This window comes from Malus domestica, chromosome 05 (genome assembly GCF_042453785.1).
Source record: "Malus domestica chromosome 05, GDT2T_hap1".
Lineage (NCBI taxonomy): Eukaryota > Viridiplantae > Streptophyta > Magnoliopsida > Rosales > Rosaceae > Malus > Malus domestica.
Window position 1 is genome coordinate 36,534,861 of NC_091665.1, and position 17,592 is coordinate 36,552,452.

General features: G+C 42.3%; 1 protein-coding gene and 1 long non-coding RNA gene across 2 annotated transcripts; both read left to right on the top strand.

Annotated features, from left to right (window-relative positions):
- The first annotated feature begins 349 nt into the window (after positions 1 to 349).
- Positions 350 to 2,831, top strand: LOC103435322 (uncharacterized). Its single transcript, XR_011580711.1, has 2 exons — positions 350 to 1,261; positions 2,328 to 2,831. It is a non-coding gene; the product is annotated as an uncharacterized lncRNA (long non-coding RNA).
- Positions 2,832 to 3,430: 599 nt separating this feature from the next.
- On the top strand, positions 3,431 to 4,570 carry LOC139195771 (protein PLASTID TRANSCRIPTIONALLY ACTIVE 14-like). The gene is made up of 4 exons (XM_070821260.1): positions 3,431 to 3,503; positions 3,677 to 3,742; positions 3,822 to 3,986; positions 4,347 to 4,570. The coding sequence occupies exons 2-4, from the start codon at positions 3,698 to 3,700 to the stop codon at positions 4,452 to 4,454; spliced, it is 318 nt and encodes a 105-aa protein (XP_070677361.1). The 5' UTR covers positions 3,431 to 3,503; positions 3,677 to 3,697; the 3' UTR covers positions 4,455 to 4,570.
- Positions 4,571 to 17,592: the final 13,022 nt, after the last annotated feature.

Consider the following 17,592-nt stretch of genomic DNA (forward strand, 5'->3'; position numbering starts at 1 on the left):
TTAGTTTTCCTTAAAAAAAATTCAAATTTTTACCGTAACTCATTACAAATTTTAGAGGAAAGTGTTATTTACATTCTCATTTTTACACACCATTCTTAATTTTTTGTCATTAGTCTTTTTTAATTTATTCAAATGGGTGTGTGGTTATCACTATCTAACCTCATTCCGGAAAGGGATTCTTTCCCTATCCGTTCCCCCAAATCCTACCAATCAACAAATTTAGACATTTGAAATTTGATCAAACGGCTAAAAACAAGGGGCCGACCTATTTCAAAATTTGGGCTATAAAATTGGACCTATTTCAAATTTTTCCTAACTTTTTAATTATTGGATCAAATTTTAATTGATTGGTAGGATTTAGTGGAAGGGATCCGAAGAGGTTCCTTTCCCTCATTCCAATTCCCATTCTTCCTTGTTATCAACTTCCTCAATATGTACATACTGTTTCTTCTCAAACTGAAACCGACTGGGTGAGAGTTGCAGAAAAGACAATGAAATCAGTTCAGAAACCATTGCAAATCCTCTCCCGTGCCTCAAAATTCACAACCACACCGCTCTCATTTTCCATCTCCTCTTCAGTTTCTGAGTCAATCACTGCACCAAAACCAACCAAACAACCCCAACCTGAAAGCCTAACCCAAGAAGATCACACAAAGATCAACCTCCTCCTCCCGCGCCTCTGCCTCTTGAACCACCTCGACACGGCGACCCACCTCGCTATCACCGCCCTGCTCACAAACTCACCTCTCGAATCCATTTCTCTCTCCGTCCTCATCCACTCCTTCACTTCCCAACCCGACCTGGCCCGACCCATGTCGCTTTTGACCCGCCTCAGACACAACCCGCCTTCGCATCCCCACCTTACGCCCATCGCAACCATGCTCATTGCCTCATACTTTAAGAAAAACAGACCCAGAGAGGCATTCAAGATGTTCAGCTGGTTGGTGAGGCCAGGGTCCCAGTGTGTGCTCGATGAGAGAGTTTGTGAGGTTTTGGTTAATGGGTTTTGTAGGAAAGGGATGGTTTGTGAGGGTTTGAAGGTTCTGAGGGCAATGCTGGGTGCGAATATCGTGCCGGGAGGCGGTGTGAGGAAGTGGGTTTATAGGGGGTTGTTGAGGGAGGCTAGGATTAAGGAGGCAGTGGAGTTGAATGAGGCTTTAGGGTGTGTCAGGGTTGGGGCGAATGGTGATGAATCAGAGGGTGTGAAGAAGGTTTTGGCTTTGTTGGATCACATGATTTTCAGTTGTACAGACTAAAGCAGGTATAGATTTCTGGATTACTGCTTGCATTAAGCCTTGAAACAGTACATTGATATGATAAAATGAATCTTTTTTTAGCTAAAAGGGTTCTGCTTTTGTGCCTAAACTGCTATCTTGGAGTATTACCTTTGTTCTATCTTCCATTTGGTAGGATGATGGTGTTATATGACACATTCACATACGAACTATGCAAACATAGTCCTTTCTGTGCGATTTTAGGAAGTGTGTAGATGCAAATATCAATTCTTTTCGTAGGTGCCAGAGTAGGCATCCTCAGTAACTCGGAAAATTGTGATTGTGTGTGCGCGCCTCAATTTAATTACTCAACATGAAGTATTTTTGTTTTTAATTTTTTTTATCCTGCATTATATGGTGCTGAAGTAAATATTTGATTTTGAATTGTAGTGACTTATAGTTAGTGACTTGGAATTGTGTTCTCCTCCAATGTGCAACATTTGTTATGTGGTTCACATGTCTTGATCGTTGACGTTATCCTTCGCTTCCCCAAAGGATATATCTTTCCTATCTAGATCACTGATTTTAAACACCAAACCATCAACAACATTTTATGATGCTATGAGTGTATATAATCCATCATGTGATCCATTTGTGCTTCACAATAGTTGCAAAGACTCAGAGTCCTTGCCTCTGTGGGGTTGGACTCTGTTCTGATTGTCCTTGCCTCTGTGGGGTTGGGCTCTGTTCCATTTGTGTTTTCTCAAGCTGCAGTAGACTTGATAGTTGATACGATCTTGCTTGATCTCAAGTGAAGACTACTAAATTTATCGCTTATATAAAGTATCTTTATGTTGGAGATGTTTTTTGTTCGAATCTTAAACTGACCAGTGCATTGATAACCTCTAGGTCTGTATCATACTTGACCTTCTATGTAGTAGGGATTAATCTAGGCCATCTTCTATGCTAGTGGTGTGCAATGGTGAGTTGTGTTACAACTGTTTAATAAGTTGCATGTGAGCAACAGCAAGTCTCGTTTACTCGTTCAGTCTCAACTGTGTTTGTTTGATCTTTTCATCGATACTAATATTTATATAACTGGCTTTTGAGAAGGAGTAAGGCGTGGCATTTTTGTGAAGATTGTTGCTTCCTGCGTGCAAGACGGTAGCAGGATTCTTGAGGAGCTCCTGTATCTGCTGTTGCAGTTGCATTCCACAGCTGAAGACTTCCGGAGCTGCAAACTCGGTCCTGCATCTTGCACAGGGTCTGTCCATTCATATTCCATTTTCATCTTCTGTTCTAAAAAGCAGTCGAGCAGAAAGCATTGCCCCTTTGTCCGCTTTAGAAATGGTGCTTACTGCTTGGTACCAGCATGGTCGAAGAATGGCGTTGAGATGTGAAGAAATTATCTCACCTCATATTGGTATATGCAACATGGGAAATTTAATGACTTGTTAGTTTAGCTCCATCGCCTGAGAGCCAACATTTTAGCAATTCCCACGAACCTAATACTACATTTTGATTTTGCCCCTGAACTTTCAATTTGTTTTTTAGCCTTGTAATATTTTAAAACGTTTCCATTTGTTCGTATTGATAATCTGTTAAATTTTCCGTCAATTAAGGGTTATTTTTGCCTATTTAAGTGTTTAAAACCAACCGAAAAATGGTATAAATTCAAAGACTTGGAGGGCAAATTGGTATGTTCCAAATGATTAGAGACTTAGAACCAAATTGGAAAAATAAAATTACAAAATAAATCCAGACCAGAAAGAAAACAGAAACAAGATGGCCAAGGGAAAAGAAAAAAAACAAAAAAAAAAGAGCGCAAAAGATGTCTTTTCTCGTACTCCAGCGGTCAAAAGTTAAAACACGAGAACAGAGGACAGTGTCAGGTGGATAACGTGGCTCAGTTCTTCACTCACTTCAAACACTCACTCTTGTTCCTGCTGCTGCTATCAAGTATGTCGTTGGAGTTTCAATCCTAAATCTCTGTCATCTCCAATGGCCTCTTCTCTTCCTCTCCATCACCCCTCCCACCGATGATCAACACGTGAAAGACAAAAAGCAGAAAAAACCTACAAATAAAATAACCAAAGGCAAGGTGGAAGACAGCGGGGTTTCTCACAATTTTTAATATTTGTTTTCCATGCGTTCAAATTTTTTTATAATATTTTATTGTATTCTGTGTGACATATCCGTGCCACCTACTGCAGCAGACTCAGCGTGGAAGACAAAAAGCCGAGCAAAATCAAAAAATAAAATAATCAAAAGGCAAAGGAATGGGATCATGTGGGTTTCTCATAATTTTTAATAATTATTTTGTACATGCATTCAATTTTTTTATAACTTTATATTGTGTTGTGCGCCACAAATCATGTGGTCTGATTTAAGTCATATTTTTTAAATAATTTTTTGTCAGTTTTTTAATTAATTATTTTATCTTTTTTTGTGAGAGGACAAAGCATGATCAACACAGGACAATCATGGGCAATACATGTAGTTTACTGTGTGAAGCAGGCAGCAAAAAGGTAATGGACCGAAAAAATCAGGGGCATTTCCGCCCTTTTACTATTGCTGAACAGTTTTGATGTGTATGTGAAGAAGCAGCTGAAAGGCTACAACAATGGATGCTCCCCAAGACCCAGAAACTATTTCCCCACAAAAGACACAGAGAAAGGCGTCCGCTTCCAACCCATTAAAGCCAAAGCTGCCACTGAGGCTCCTCCATTTTCTCTCTTTCAGCCTCCACAAGCTGAGGACTCTCCCTCTGAGGTAACTTACCCAACTCTGCCTCTCCCACTATTTTCTGTTTGGTTGCTGAGAAAATGCAGACAAAATGGAAGTTAGAAAACTTCACCATTTTTCAGACTTTTTAAGGTGTCATTTGATTAACTGCTGATAATATAATTGCATCTGCCCAAGTTTTTATATTGCAAGAAAATGGGTGTGTTCAAAGTGTTTATTGGTAACCACACAATTAATTAATGCTTTATGTTGATAAGGATTAAGGAATCCGAACAGCATATTATGTTTGTTCTTTTCTGCATATGCCCTTTGAATAAGGATTCGTATTCTTGTTTTCGATTCATTACTAAGACAAAAGATTGTATCTTTATCTTTTAATACCTGCAGTTGGAGCCAGCAGACCCCGATTTCTACAAGATAGGGTACGTTAGAAGTATGAGAGCTTATGGATTTGAATTTAAAGAAGGGCCAGATGGGTTTGGAGTTTATCCTTAGAGGATTAAACAAGTTTTTCTTCTCATATTACAAGGCAAGCACACTTCAATTCATTATGGATGAAAACAAGTTTTTCTTCTCATTTTGAGCAATGACAAGGTAAACACATTTCAATCCATTACGGATCAAAATAAGTTTTTCTCATTTGGGCAATGACAAAGCAAGAACACTTCAAGTTTAAAATTGTATCAAGTGGGAAAATTAGGCCATAAGTTAGACCATTTAAGTTTAAAATGGTATTAAGTGGGAAATTAGGTCAAATATTAGACCACTTTAATTTCAATATTGCATTAAGTGGGAAAATTAGGTAATGGTGCTTAAGCGGGAAAATTTTGTGCTGGTGATTCATTCTCAAAGCCTATAAATAGGCTTTTCCATCAAGGTATCAGGCATCCTAAAAAAAAAACACCAATTCACATTACACAAATACCTTGAAGCTTTGAAACTCTACGCTCTCAAGCAAATCCCTAAGGATCAAGAAAACCCTCTTCGTTCTTCGTCAAATCCTCCTTCAAGATCAAGCCCTAACGTCTCTTGAAGAACTTCCACCAATTCAAGATCAAGCATTGACGATCCTTGAAGAAAGTGTTCATCGTTCATCATCCGTTCATCCTAAGATCAAGTCCCAACGACCCTTTGAATCAACAACATCAACAAATCCACACATTCATTCTTCAAGATCAAGCCCAAAAGCTCTTGAAGATCTGTTCATCCTTAAACCTTCAAGATCAAGCCCAAAAGCCCTTGAAGGAACTTCCCTCAACCTTCAAGATCAAGCCCCGAGGGCTCTTGAAGAAACTTCCAACAGTTCATCCAAGATCAAGCCTCGACGACCCTTGGATTAACAAAACATCCACAAATCAACACCTTACGGAGATCGAATCAGAGGATCAAGTTATAAAGAGATTGTAACCCTACAAATCTATTAACACCAAAATCTTTCTTTGTACACGTTCTTGTTTCAAGAATTTTCATGTTCACAAATTTGGCACACCCAGTGGGACATGTCTCTACCTCTCATCTCTTTCTCCATTAAAGGAAATCAAAGCACACATTTGAAAATCAAATGACATCAAGGAAGGTTCAAGCGGTTTCCTCAACCAACGCGAAGAACAAGAACATCATCGCCGCAAGTGGGGACACCAAGAAGCTTAAACGAGGCCGGATGATTGACACCAAGGATTCAAGATAAAAACCCTCGATATGCACGCCTTCTTCTTTGTATTTGGTCGAACAGAGTCTACCACCTCCTAAGATACTTCGAAAGACCACGACTTAATATGCATGAAGTTGTCTTTCGCGAGAAGAGCAAGCGTCTTAGGACCAGTCAGTGGCACGTTCACTTCAACGTTGTTCCCTTATCTTGCGAATCGCCGTCCTTCGCAAGAATGGTAATGGTGTTGCTTTTAAAACACTTGAAAAATACCATGACTGCAAGAAAAAAAAATCAGCCACAAAACTTGAGTAGCACGGCAAATAGGGCAGCTACAGGGCGGTCCTTCAAAGCACGCTACACTGGCAAAGAAAACCAAAATGCTACGCAATCGCACTACACAGCAAAATCCCGCTGCAGTATTTTGCACAGCACCACGTGGTCTGCGACAAGCTCCAAGCTCCAAGCTCCAAGCTCCAAAGTTCACCAATCCGACAAGCAACAAAGTAGAGAATAACGTTCACAGCAGAAGAAGGTTATGTCTATGGTCATTTTATAGGCTCAACTCGTCCGTCCAAGTGAAGAAAAGAAAAGAAAAAAAAATATAATAATAATAATATAATAAAAAAATTTTGAGTGCTTCATGCACCATGTTAAAGAAAACATAAAATATATGTATATATTATTAAAAAAATTTGGGTGCTTCTGGAACCATGCAAAGAAAATAATAAAAAAATAACAAAAAAAAAAATATATATATAAAAGGTCTTCAGTGCATCAGGCACCATCTTAAAAGAATAAAAAAAATATACAAAAGGTTTTTTCTTTTGGTGCTTCACGCACCATGAGAATAAAAAAATACAACAACAACAACAACAAAGCCTTTTCCCACTAAGTGGGGTCGGCTATATGAATCCTAGAACGCCATTGCGCTCGGTTTTGTGTCATGTCCTCCGTTAGATCCAAGTACTCAAGTCTTTTCTTAGGGTCTCTTCCAAAGTTTTCCTAGGTCTTCCTCTACCCCTTCGGCCCTGAACCTCTGTCCCGTAGTCACATTTTCGAACCGGAGCATCAGTAGGCCTTCTTTGCACAAGTCCAAACCACCGGAACCGATTTTCTCTCATATTTCCTTCAATTTTGGCTACTCCTACTTTACCTCGAATAACCTCATTCCCAATCTTATCCTTTCTCGTGTGCCCATACATCCCACAAAGCATCCTCATCTCCGCTACACCCATTTTGTGTACGTTGATGCTTCACTGCCCAACATTCTGTGCCATACAACATCGCTGGCCTTATTGCCGTCCTATAAAATTTTCCCTTGAACTTCAGTGGCCTACGACGGTCACACAACACGCCGGATGCACTCTTACACTTCATCCATCCAGCTTGTATTCTATGGTTGAGATCTCCATCTAATTCTCCGTTCTCTTGCAAGATAGATCCTAGGTAGCGAAAACGGTCACTTTTTGTGATCTTCGCTAGATTGCTCCGGTCATTAGTGTGGATAAGTATATAAATGGATAGAGATAGGAAAGCAAACACAAGATGTACGTGGTTCACCCAGATTGGCTACGTCCACGGAATAGAGGAGTTCTCATTAATTGTGAAGGGTTTACACAAAAGCAAACACAAGATGTACGTGGTTCACCCAGATTGGCTACGTCCACAGAATAGAGGAGTTCTCATTAATTGTGAAGGGTTTACACAAGTACATAGGTTCAAGCTCTCCTTTAGTGAGTACAAGTGAATGATTTAGTACAAATGACATTAGGAAATATTGTGGGAGAATGATCTCGTAGCCACGAAACTTCTAAGTACCGGAGTGTGGTATCGTCTTGACTTGCCTTATCTGTCTCATAGGTAGATGTGGCATCTTCTCTGGAAGTACTCTTCCTCCATCCAGGGGTGGTATCTGTAACTGGTGGAGATGCACAAGGTAATGTATCAATTTCACTTGAAGCTTACTTGTAGTTTCATGCTTGGTCAAGCGCGATACAAACCATGTAGTAGGAGTCCCCCAAGTCGCCGAGCTAGGGGATCTGCTGAAAGATGTGACAGACAAGGTAAGCAATCAGAGTTCCGGCTGATTGTTCACATTCTCCCTATCTTGCAGGCAGCATGAAGGATAAAGAGAAGAAAAATGAGGAGAGATGATATGGGATACTTTTGCTTTTGAAGAAGTTCCACAGGCTTATTCTTGAACTGGGCTGGAGGGTTTTCTGGTTTCCTCCAGAGTATAAGGCCGACTGAAGAATTTGAGGGTCAAAACAAGTCCATCAAATCTATAGTACGTTCGACCCTGCTGATATGGGATACTTTTGCTTTTGACAGAGTAGTGGATGTATCAGCACGTGTGCTGTTACGCTTGTCTCCACATGCTTCCTTGTATCCTTCTCACTTGCCCTATTTGTTCCTCAGGCAGATGCGGTATCTTCCCTGGAAGCATAAGATGTTGAAGATGAGTACTCGAGAGCAATGCCAGGTAAGTAATCAGGTAAGGGTTCCAGGCAGTTAGTTCCTGGCTGGAAGCTTGATTCCAAGTGCTGACTGATTGCTCTCTTTCTCCTTGTCTTGCAGGTAAGAACAAGGCCAAAGGAAAAGACAGGGAAAAAGCATGATATGGGATACTCTTGCTTTTAACCCTGATGATATGAGATATTCTTGCTCTAGTATAGCTTGTTTACAGAGGTATTATCGGGGGGAAAGAAAGCTGAATATTTCGAAAGGCTTCGTTGGGAGTGCCCTCTCAGATAAGAGAAAGGGTTGAGCATTTTTGCAGGTCTGCCTGTCCGTTAGGGATGGAGGTCGACATATATAGGAGTCTCCCTAACATCAAGTAATAATGCTATTCCTTTACCCTGCTTGGTTATAGCACGGTAGTGGGAGCTGTCAGCTTCACATGTTTTAACTCTGTCAGAGCACTTTGAAAAAGTGGTCTGTGGTATCTGGAAAGCTGATGTTGCGTGTGAAGATTACAGACAAGCTTTATCCAAGGAGATCCAGCTCTTGAAGTTGGGAAAGTGGTGCCTCTTCGATTTTCGAACAAGCAATCCTGTCGGGGATCTGGCTCTCGAGATTCGAAGAACGATGCCTCTTCGATTTTTGAGAAAGCAATCCTGCTGGGGGTCTGGCTCTCGAGATTCGAAGAGCGGTGTCTCTTCGATTTTTGAGAAAGTAATCATGTTGGGAGTCTGACTCTCGAGATTCGGAGGGCGGAGCCTCTTCGATTTTGGAGCAAGCAATCTTGTTGGGAGTGTTTTCTCGAATGTGAGTAAAGGTTGGACGTGTTTGTTAGTCTACCTTGCCACGAAGCACAGAGGTTGACACACAGGGACTTTCCAATTATCCAGCAGTGGTACTGTTCCTTTACCCTCTCTTCGATTTTTGAGAAAGTAATCATGTTGGGAGTCTGGCTCTCGAGATTCGGCGGGCGGTGCCTCTTCGATTTTGGAGCAAGCAATCTTGTTGGGAGTGTTTTCTCGAATGTGAGTAAAGGTTGGGCATGTTTGCTAGTCTACCTTGCCACGAAGCACAAAGGTTGACACACAGGGACTTTCCAATTATCCAGCAGTGGTACCGTTCCTTTACCCTCTCTTCGATTTTTGAGAAAGTAATCATGTTGGGAGTCTGGCTCTCGAGATTCGGAGGGCGGTGCCTCTTCGATTTTGGAGCAAGCAATCTTGTTGGGAGTGTTTTCTCGAATGTGAGTACAGGTTGGGCATGTTTGCTAGTCTACCTTGCCACGAAGCACAGAGGTTGACACACCGGGACTTTCCAATTATCCAGCAGTGGTACTGTTCCTTTACCCTTGTGGGTAATAATATGGTAGCTAGACCTTCAAAATTTATGTGTTTAAACTTTGTTAGTGTTGTTTCTTTGCAATTCTTTTACCCTTCTAGGTCAGAGCGATGTAGTGGTAGCTGCAAGCTTCACGTGTCTCAACTTTGTCAGAGAACTTTGGCAAAGTTATCTGTGGTACCCATGAGCTACTGTTGCGTGTGGGAAGTGGGTGATTGAACAGTACGATTCATGTGCTTTCTACTTCGTCAGAAATCTTCGACAGAATGCCCATAATTTCCGCAAAGCTGAGTGTGCGTGTGACAGGTGCTGACAAGGCTGGAAAAGTAGGTGCCTCTTCGATTTCTGAGATCGGCCCTCGTGGTCTCTGAGCATCCCAGCTTTTGAGAAAGCAAGCCTCTTCGATTTTTGAGATCGGCCTTCGTGGTCTTTGAGCAGCCCAGCTTTTGAGAAAGCAAACGCCTCTTCGATTTCTGAGATCGACCCTCGTGGTCTCTGAGCAGCCCAGCTTTTGAGAAAGCAAACGCCTCTTCGATTTCTGAGCAGGCGCCTCTTCGATTTCTGAAGCTTCGTCGAGTACAGATTTTTATAGGGGCTGACATTAAGTTCCAAAGCACACTTGAATATCCACCAGTAGAAGCTCCATTCTTGCACTTCTAAGATATTGATTTGTCCGACCTCTTCTCTCTTCAACACCTTTGAAAATGTCTGGCCCCTCCGACCGTCGTTTTAACTTGAACCTTGTTGAAGAGGCAGCCCCGCCTTCTCCAGACAACATATGGCGCCCATCCTTCGTCTCCCTACTGGTCCTCTTACCGTTGGGGATTCCGTGATGAAGAATGATATGACCGCTGCGGTAGTGGCCAGGAACCTTCTCACTCCCAAAGATAACAGACTACTTTCCAAACGGTCTGATGAGTTGGCTGTTAAGGATTCTCTGGCTCTCAGTGTTCAGTGTGCAGGTTCTGTGTCTAATATGGCCCAACGCCTATTTGCTCGAACCCGCCAAGTTGAATCATTGGCGGCTGAAGTGATGAGTCTCAAACAGGAGATTAGAGGGCTCAAGCATGAGAATAAACAGTTGCACCGGCTCGCACATGACTATGCTACAAACATGAAGAGGAAGCTTGACCAGATGAAGGAATCTGATGGTCAGGTTTTACTTGATCATCAGAGATTTGTGGGTTTGTTCCAAAGGCATTTATTGCCTTCGTCTTCTGGAGCTGTACCGCGTAATGAAGCTCCAAATGATCAACCTCTGATGCCTCCTCCTTCTAGGGTTTTGTCCAGTACTGAGGCTCCGAATGATCCTCCTCCGGTGCCTTCTCTTTCTGGGGCTCTACCGCCTGCTGAGACTTCTCCTAAGCAACCTTTGTGAAGGCTCCCTCTTGTTTGTTTATTTTGACTCAAGTATATGTACATATTTGTAACTTATCGGGGATATCAATAAATAAGTTTTCCTTCATTTCAACGTATTGTGTTAAATACACCAAAGCCTTCTTCGCTAAGTTCTTTGAATTTTCTTTTGTTGAAGCTTGTATGTTGAAGCTTTGTGAGTGGAGCATATAGGTTGAGGTAGTGTTCCCTTAATTTCCCGAGTGAGGAAAACTTCGTGGTTGGAGACTTGGAAAATCCAAGTCACTGAGTGGGATCGGCTATATGAATCTTAGAACGCCATTGTAAGTTTACATAATGCTTCAATCAGTCTTCCTAAAAATATGCACTGATTGGTCAAGGCGCAGAGAAGGAAAAAAAAAAAAAGTACCACATCTTTGTTAAAATGAAATAAAACTCATTTATTATTTCTCTAAAAATTTACATAAATGAACATTTTTACATGAGTCCAAAAAAAAAAAAAAACAAAAACAAACAAACAATAGGGAGCCTTCATAAAGTTTGATCAGGTGCCGCCTCATCACTCGGTGGAACGTCAGGAAGAAGAGGCACCGGAGGTCGACTGTTTGGAGCCTCAACACTCGGAGGTCGATTCTTGCAGTCATGGTATTTTTCAAGTGTTTTAAGAGCAACACTAAAACCATTCTTGCGAAGGACGGCGATTCGCAAGATAAGGGAACAACGTTGAAGCTTTATGCGCCACTGACTGGTCCTAAGGCGCTTGCTCTTCTCGCGAAAGACAACTCTATGCATATTAAGTCGTGGTCTTCCGAAGTATCTTGGGAGGTGGTAGACTTTGTTCGACCAAATACGAAGAAGAAGTGTGCATATCGAGGGTTCTTATCTTGAATCCTTCGCACCATGCTCGTGACAATCATCCGGCCTTGTTTAAGCTTCTTGGTGATCACATCCGCAGTGGAGCTATGGCTTGGAATGGTACCCTGTCGACTACTGGAGAAGCCGTCTTTGATGAGTTTTATTGGGAGTGGCTTGAAGATGTCTTAAGCCGATCTGAAGATGTGCTTACTAACGTGGGCCTTTGCCTTCGCCCATGAGCGGTAGGTCTCGGGTTCGAGACTTGGGAGCAGCCTCTCCATAAATGGGGGTAAGGCTAGCCGACATTCACCTCTCACAGACCCTGCTTAAAGCGGGAGCCTTGTGCACTGGGTACGACCTTTATGATCGCCATCCTTCCGTCCTTCGTGCGTTCTTTGAGCATTGGTGATCGGCGACCAACACACTTCACACGACGCAAATGGAGATGTCAATTTCACTTTGGGATATTCACAGGATAGGAGGCTTGCCGATCCAAGGTAAGTTTTACGACGAGATCGTTCCTAGCACGGAGGAACTCTCTTTGCAATAGCCGAGGATTGCCTGCGAGTTGCCGCTGTTTGTTTTGGGCGTATCACAAGCTTTTTCAGGATGCTCAAGGTAAATCAGGCGTGAGGATTTCCTCATGGATCCGATTTTGGTGCTGGGAGACCGTGAGGTATAAGAAGCCTTTGAAGAATACTGGCTGTAACAAGACCACTAAGCTAAAGGGAGACTCAGACCCGTCCGGTGTTATTGGCTCAACCAAGCGCCGCTCTTCTGACGAGGTGAGAGCGTTTGAGGATCTTGGCATAACATCAGAGCATGTGGATGAGTCTTACCTAGCTGCTTTCTTAGCTTGTTGGCTTTGTAAGTTTGTTTTCCCAACAGGCGACGTCAACTTAGTTCGTCCTGGAGTTTTCAAAGTTGCTACCAAGATGGCTGCAGGTGAGTCTTTTAGCCTTGCTATTCCGGTCTTAACCAACATTTATAATGACTTGAGCATTGTTTCGAACTCGGCAAGCACTGAAGATCGTGATGCGGTGCTTCCTTACCACTATGTGTATGGTTGGTTGGGTGAATACTTTGGCACTCATTTTTCTTTGTCGACTCTAGACAAGTCAAGGCCTTCTTTATCGACTGCAGCCAAGCTGGGGCCTTTGATGACGAAATATTCTGGCGTGCTCTCCGCAAAGAGCCTTGATGATTTGCAGGTGCGAGCGCTGTTTAAAAGTTGTGAAGATTTGAGGATTAACCCCCTAGCGAGAGCTAGCTCGGTGCGGCTAGGCATCGTAGACAATTCGCCTCTCTGCTTCTCAAACTTGTCTTATCTTATAAGTCTTCACTCGGGGTTTGTTTCTTTGCCTTCTTGGATTATGATGTGGAAGACATCTTGGACTTCCTCTTCAGTGCCGTCATGTTGGGCTTGTTGGCATGAAGATTGTCCAGTGTGGATGATGGTACGCCTTCTTACTTTCAGTGGTCCATTTGTGTCAACCTCCAAGATTACTTGGCGCTTCATCCTTAAAGGAATTGAGCTTCGAATATCGCATTTTTCTGCTAGCCTGTCGAGCTTTTCTTCCTTTGACGTTGTCTCCCTATTTCTAGAAAACTTCTTGTTGTCTTCAAGTCGTTCCAAAGCTGACCGACGAGGAGGAGAGCTAGTCGTGTTGCTTTGCTTCTTAGGTTTTGACGAGGAGGAGAGCAAAGCAACATGGCTAGCTCTCTTCCTTGTCGGTCAGCTTTGGAACGACTTGAAGATAACAAGAATTTTTCTAGAAATAGGGAGACAACGTCAAAGGAAGAAAAGCTCGACAGGCTAGCAGAAAAAGGCGATATTCAAAGCTCAATTCTTTCGAGGATGAAATGCCAAACAATCTTGGAGGTTGACACAAATGGACCACTGAAAGTAAGAAGGCGCACCATCATCCACACTGGACAATCTTCATGCCAACAAGCCCAAGAGGACGGCACTGAAGAGGAAGTCCAAGATGTCTTCCACATCACAATCCAAGAAGGCAAAGAAACAAACCCCGAGCGAAGACTTATAAGATAAGACAAGTTTGAGAAGCGGAGATGTGAATTGTCTACGATGCCTTGCTGCACCGAGCCAGCTCTCGCTAAGGGGTCCATCCTCAAATCTTCACAACTTTTAAACAACGCTCGTATCTGCAAATCATCAAGGCTTTTTGCGGAGAGTGATAGAAGCATATTTATGCGACTTAGTTAACATGTTTTCTTGCACTTACTTAGTTAGTTATTGCTTATAAGAGTATTTTAAGCCATTTTCGTATGTTGGTAGGTCCTAATAACAAAGTTGGCAAGAAAAGTGCATTTTGGAGCAATTTTGGGCTGAAATGGATTGCATGCACTTGGAGACATGAGGATGGACGTTTTGGGAAGATTAGAATTTAGCATATGTGTGTGCAAGTGTGTGACCTACAACTAACAAACATCATAGCTGCCATGTGATGGAGACCATGTATTGATTGTGGCTGATATGATGAAGATGTGTGTGTGCAAATGCAAAAGTAAACAATGACAGCATAAACACATGGAAACCCACGGCAAGGACAGGTTGGAGGGCAGCAAATGGGTGATTTGTGGCTGAAATAATGAAGAGCATGTGTGTGTGCAAGTGTGACAGCTTGTGGATGTGGAAATAATGATAACATGACAACAAAGACACATGCAAAGAGGCATTGAGCACCATCCCTCACACTTGTGCAGCAGTAACCCTTCATCATTACTTAACATTTATGCCACAAGAACATGGAGACAACATCATACAAGGCATGTGCAAAAGAGAAACATGGACATCCAACAAATTCGTCAAAACTACCTGTGCAGATTAGCTGACTTTGGAAGCATGTTACGAACAGCTCAGAATAAATGAGAGAATGAGCCTTATATGCTTGGAAAGCTACGGATGTCTATTTTCTGGGGCAATTTACGGATTGTTAATATCATTTTTCTAGAAGAAGTTATGGGCATTGTAGCATTGAAAGGTTCAAAAAAGGGCTAAGCAGATTAGGCTAATAAAATGAGAAAGTAAATGCACTTGTTTTGTGTTTTGCTTTGTCATCAACACTCAGCATCAAATGGGGTTATGATTGCACTCATTTGGCTTTGGAGCAAGTGGAAATGCACAACTAGAAAGAGAAGACACACCCACATGCAAAGGAAAGGAGAAACATGGGCAGAAAATGGGTGGATTGGTGGCTGAAATGATGAAGCATGTGTGTGCAAAAGAAAAGGAGAAACATGGACAGCACACACCCATGCAATCTGCACATGCAAAGGAAATAGAGTGGTCCTCTCCCTAGCCTATAAATACATCCACCACCCCCTTCCAAAAGAACACCATCTTGATCCACAATTGCTAAATTTACAAACACAAGTCCCTTGCCGTGAGCTCCATTCCATTTCATCCATCTTCATCCATATACACACTACATTTCACAAACACAAATACATTTTCTCCCTTTGCCACGTTCTCCATCCAATCTAAACCTATCCATGATCCTTCCATTCATCCATAAACTCCATTTCCTTTGCATGGGTGTATGCTGTCCATGTTTCTCCTATTCTTTTGCACACACATGCTTCATCATTTCAGCCACCAATCCACCCATTTTCTGCCCATGTTTCTCATTTCCTTTGCATGTGGGTGTGTCTTCTCTTTCTAGCTGTGCATTTCCACTTGCTCCAAAGCCAAATGAGTGCAATCATAACCCTATTTGATGCTGAGTGTTGATGACAAAGAAAAACACAAAACAAGTGCCTTTACTTTCTCATTTTATTAGCCAAATCTACTTATCCCTTTTCTGAACCTTTCAGTGCTACAATGCCCATAACTTCTTCTAGAAAAATGATATTAACAATCCGTAAATTTCTCCAGAAAATAGACCTCCGTAGTTTTCCAAGCATATAAGGCTCATTCTCTCATTCATTCTGAGCTGTTCGTAACATGCTTCTAAAGTCAACTAATCTGCACAGGCAGTTTTGACGAATTTGTTGGCTGTCTATGTTTCTCTTTTGCACATGCCTTGTATGATGTTGTCTCCATATTCTTGTGGCAGAAATGTTAAGTAATGATGAAGGGTTGCTGCTGCACAAGTGTGAAGGATGGTGCTCAAGGTCTCTTTGCATGCGTCTTTGTTGTCATGTTATCATTATTTCCACATCCACAAGCTGTCACACTTAAACACACATGCTCTTCATTATTTCAGCCACAAATCACCCATTTGCTACCCTCCAACCTATCCTTGCCGTGGGTTTCCATGTGTTTGTGCTGTCATTGTTTACTTTTGCATTTGCACACACACATCTTCATCATATCAGCCACAATCAACACATGTTCTCCATCACATGGCAACTATGATGTTTGTTAGTTGTAGGTCACACACTTGCACACACATATGTTGAATTTTAATCTTCCCAAAACGTCAATCCTCATGTCTCCAAGTGCATGCAATCTATTTCAGCCCAAAATGCACTTTTCTTGCCAACTTTGTTATTAGGACCTACCAACATACGAAAATGGCTTAAAACACTCTTATAAGCAATAACTAACTAAATAAGTGCAAGAAAACATGTTAACTAAGTCGCATAAGTATACTCCTATCAGAGAGCACGCCATAATATTTTGTCATCAAAGGCCCCAGCTTGGCTGCAATCGATGAAGAAAGCCTTGACTTGTCTAGAGTCGACAAAGAAAAATGAGTGCCAAAGTATTCACCCAACCAACCATACACATAGTGGTAAGGAAGCACTGCAGCACGATCTTCAGTGCTTGCCAAGTTCGAAACAATGCTCAAGCCATTATAAATGTTGGTTAAGACCAGAATAGCAAGGCTAAAAGACTCACTTGCAGCCGTCTTGGTAGCAACTTTGAAAACTCCAGGACGAACTAAGTTGACGTCGCCTGTTGGGAAAACAAACTTACAAAGCCAACAAGCTAAGAAAGCAGCTAGGTAAGACTCCTCCACATGCTCTGATGCTATGCCAAGATTCTCAAACGCTCTCAACTCGTCAGAAGAGCAGCGCCTGGTTGAGCCAATAACACCGGACGGGTCTGATTCTCCCTTTGGCCTAGTGGTCTTGTTATGGCCACTATTCTTCAAATGCTTCTTATTCCTCACGGCCTCTTTGTACCGAAATCGGATCCATGAGGAAATTCTCACACCTGATTTACCTTGAGCATCCTGAAAAAACTTGTGATACGCCCAAAACAAACAACGGCAACTCGCAGGCAATCCTCAGCTATTGCAAAGAGAAAGTTCCTCCCCGCTGGGAACGACCTCGTCGTAAAACTTACCTTTGATCGGCATGCCTCCTATCCTGTGAAGATCCCAAAGTGAAATTGACATCTCCCCTTGCGTCGTGTGAAGTGTGTTGGTCGTCGAACACCAATGCTAAAAGAATTCACGATGGACGGAAGGATGGCGATCATAACTAAACAAAGATGCGTACACAGCGTGGTAAAGGCCCACGTTAGTAAGCACATATTTAGATCGGCTTATGACATCTTCAAGCCACTCCCAATAAAACTCATCAAAGACGGCCTCTTCAGTAATCGACATGGTACGATTCCAAGCCATACCTCCGCTACGGATGTGATCACCAAGAAGCTTAAACGAGGCCGGATGATTGTCACGAGCATGGTGTGAAGGATTCAAGATAAGAACCCTCGATATGCACGGCTTCTTCTTCGTATTTGGTTGAACAGAGTCTACCACCTTCCAAGATACTTCGGAAGACCACGACTTGATATGCATGGAGTTGTCTTTCGCGAGAAGAGCAAGCGCCTTAGGACCAGTCAGTGGCACGTAAAGCTTCAACGTTGTTCCCTTATCTTGCGAATCGCCGTCCTTCGCAAGAATGGTGATGGTGTTGCTCTTAAAACACTTGAAAAATACCATGACTGCAAGAAAAAAAAAATCAGCCACAAAACTTGAGCGGCACGGCAAATAG

Coding starts and splice junctions, on each gene's coding strand:
- LOC139195771 (XM_070821260.1), top strand. CDS start 3,698: ATGGGCAATACATGTAGTTTACTGTGTGAAGCAGGCAGCAAAAAG. Junction 3,743..3,821: donor GTGAAGCAGGCAGCAAAAAG/GTAATGGACCGA, acceptor GTGAAGAAGCAG/CTGAAAGGCTACAACAATGG. Junction 3,987..4,346: donor CTGAGGACTCTCCCTCTGAG/GTAACTTACCCA, acceptor TAATACCTGCAG/TTGGAGCCAGCAGACCCCGA.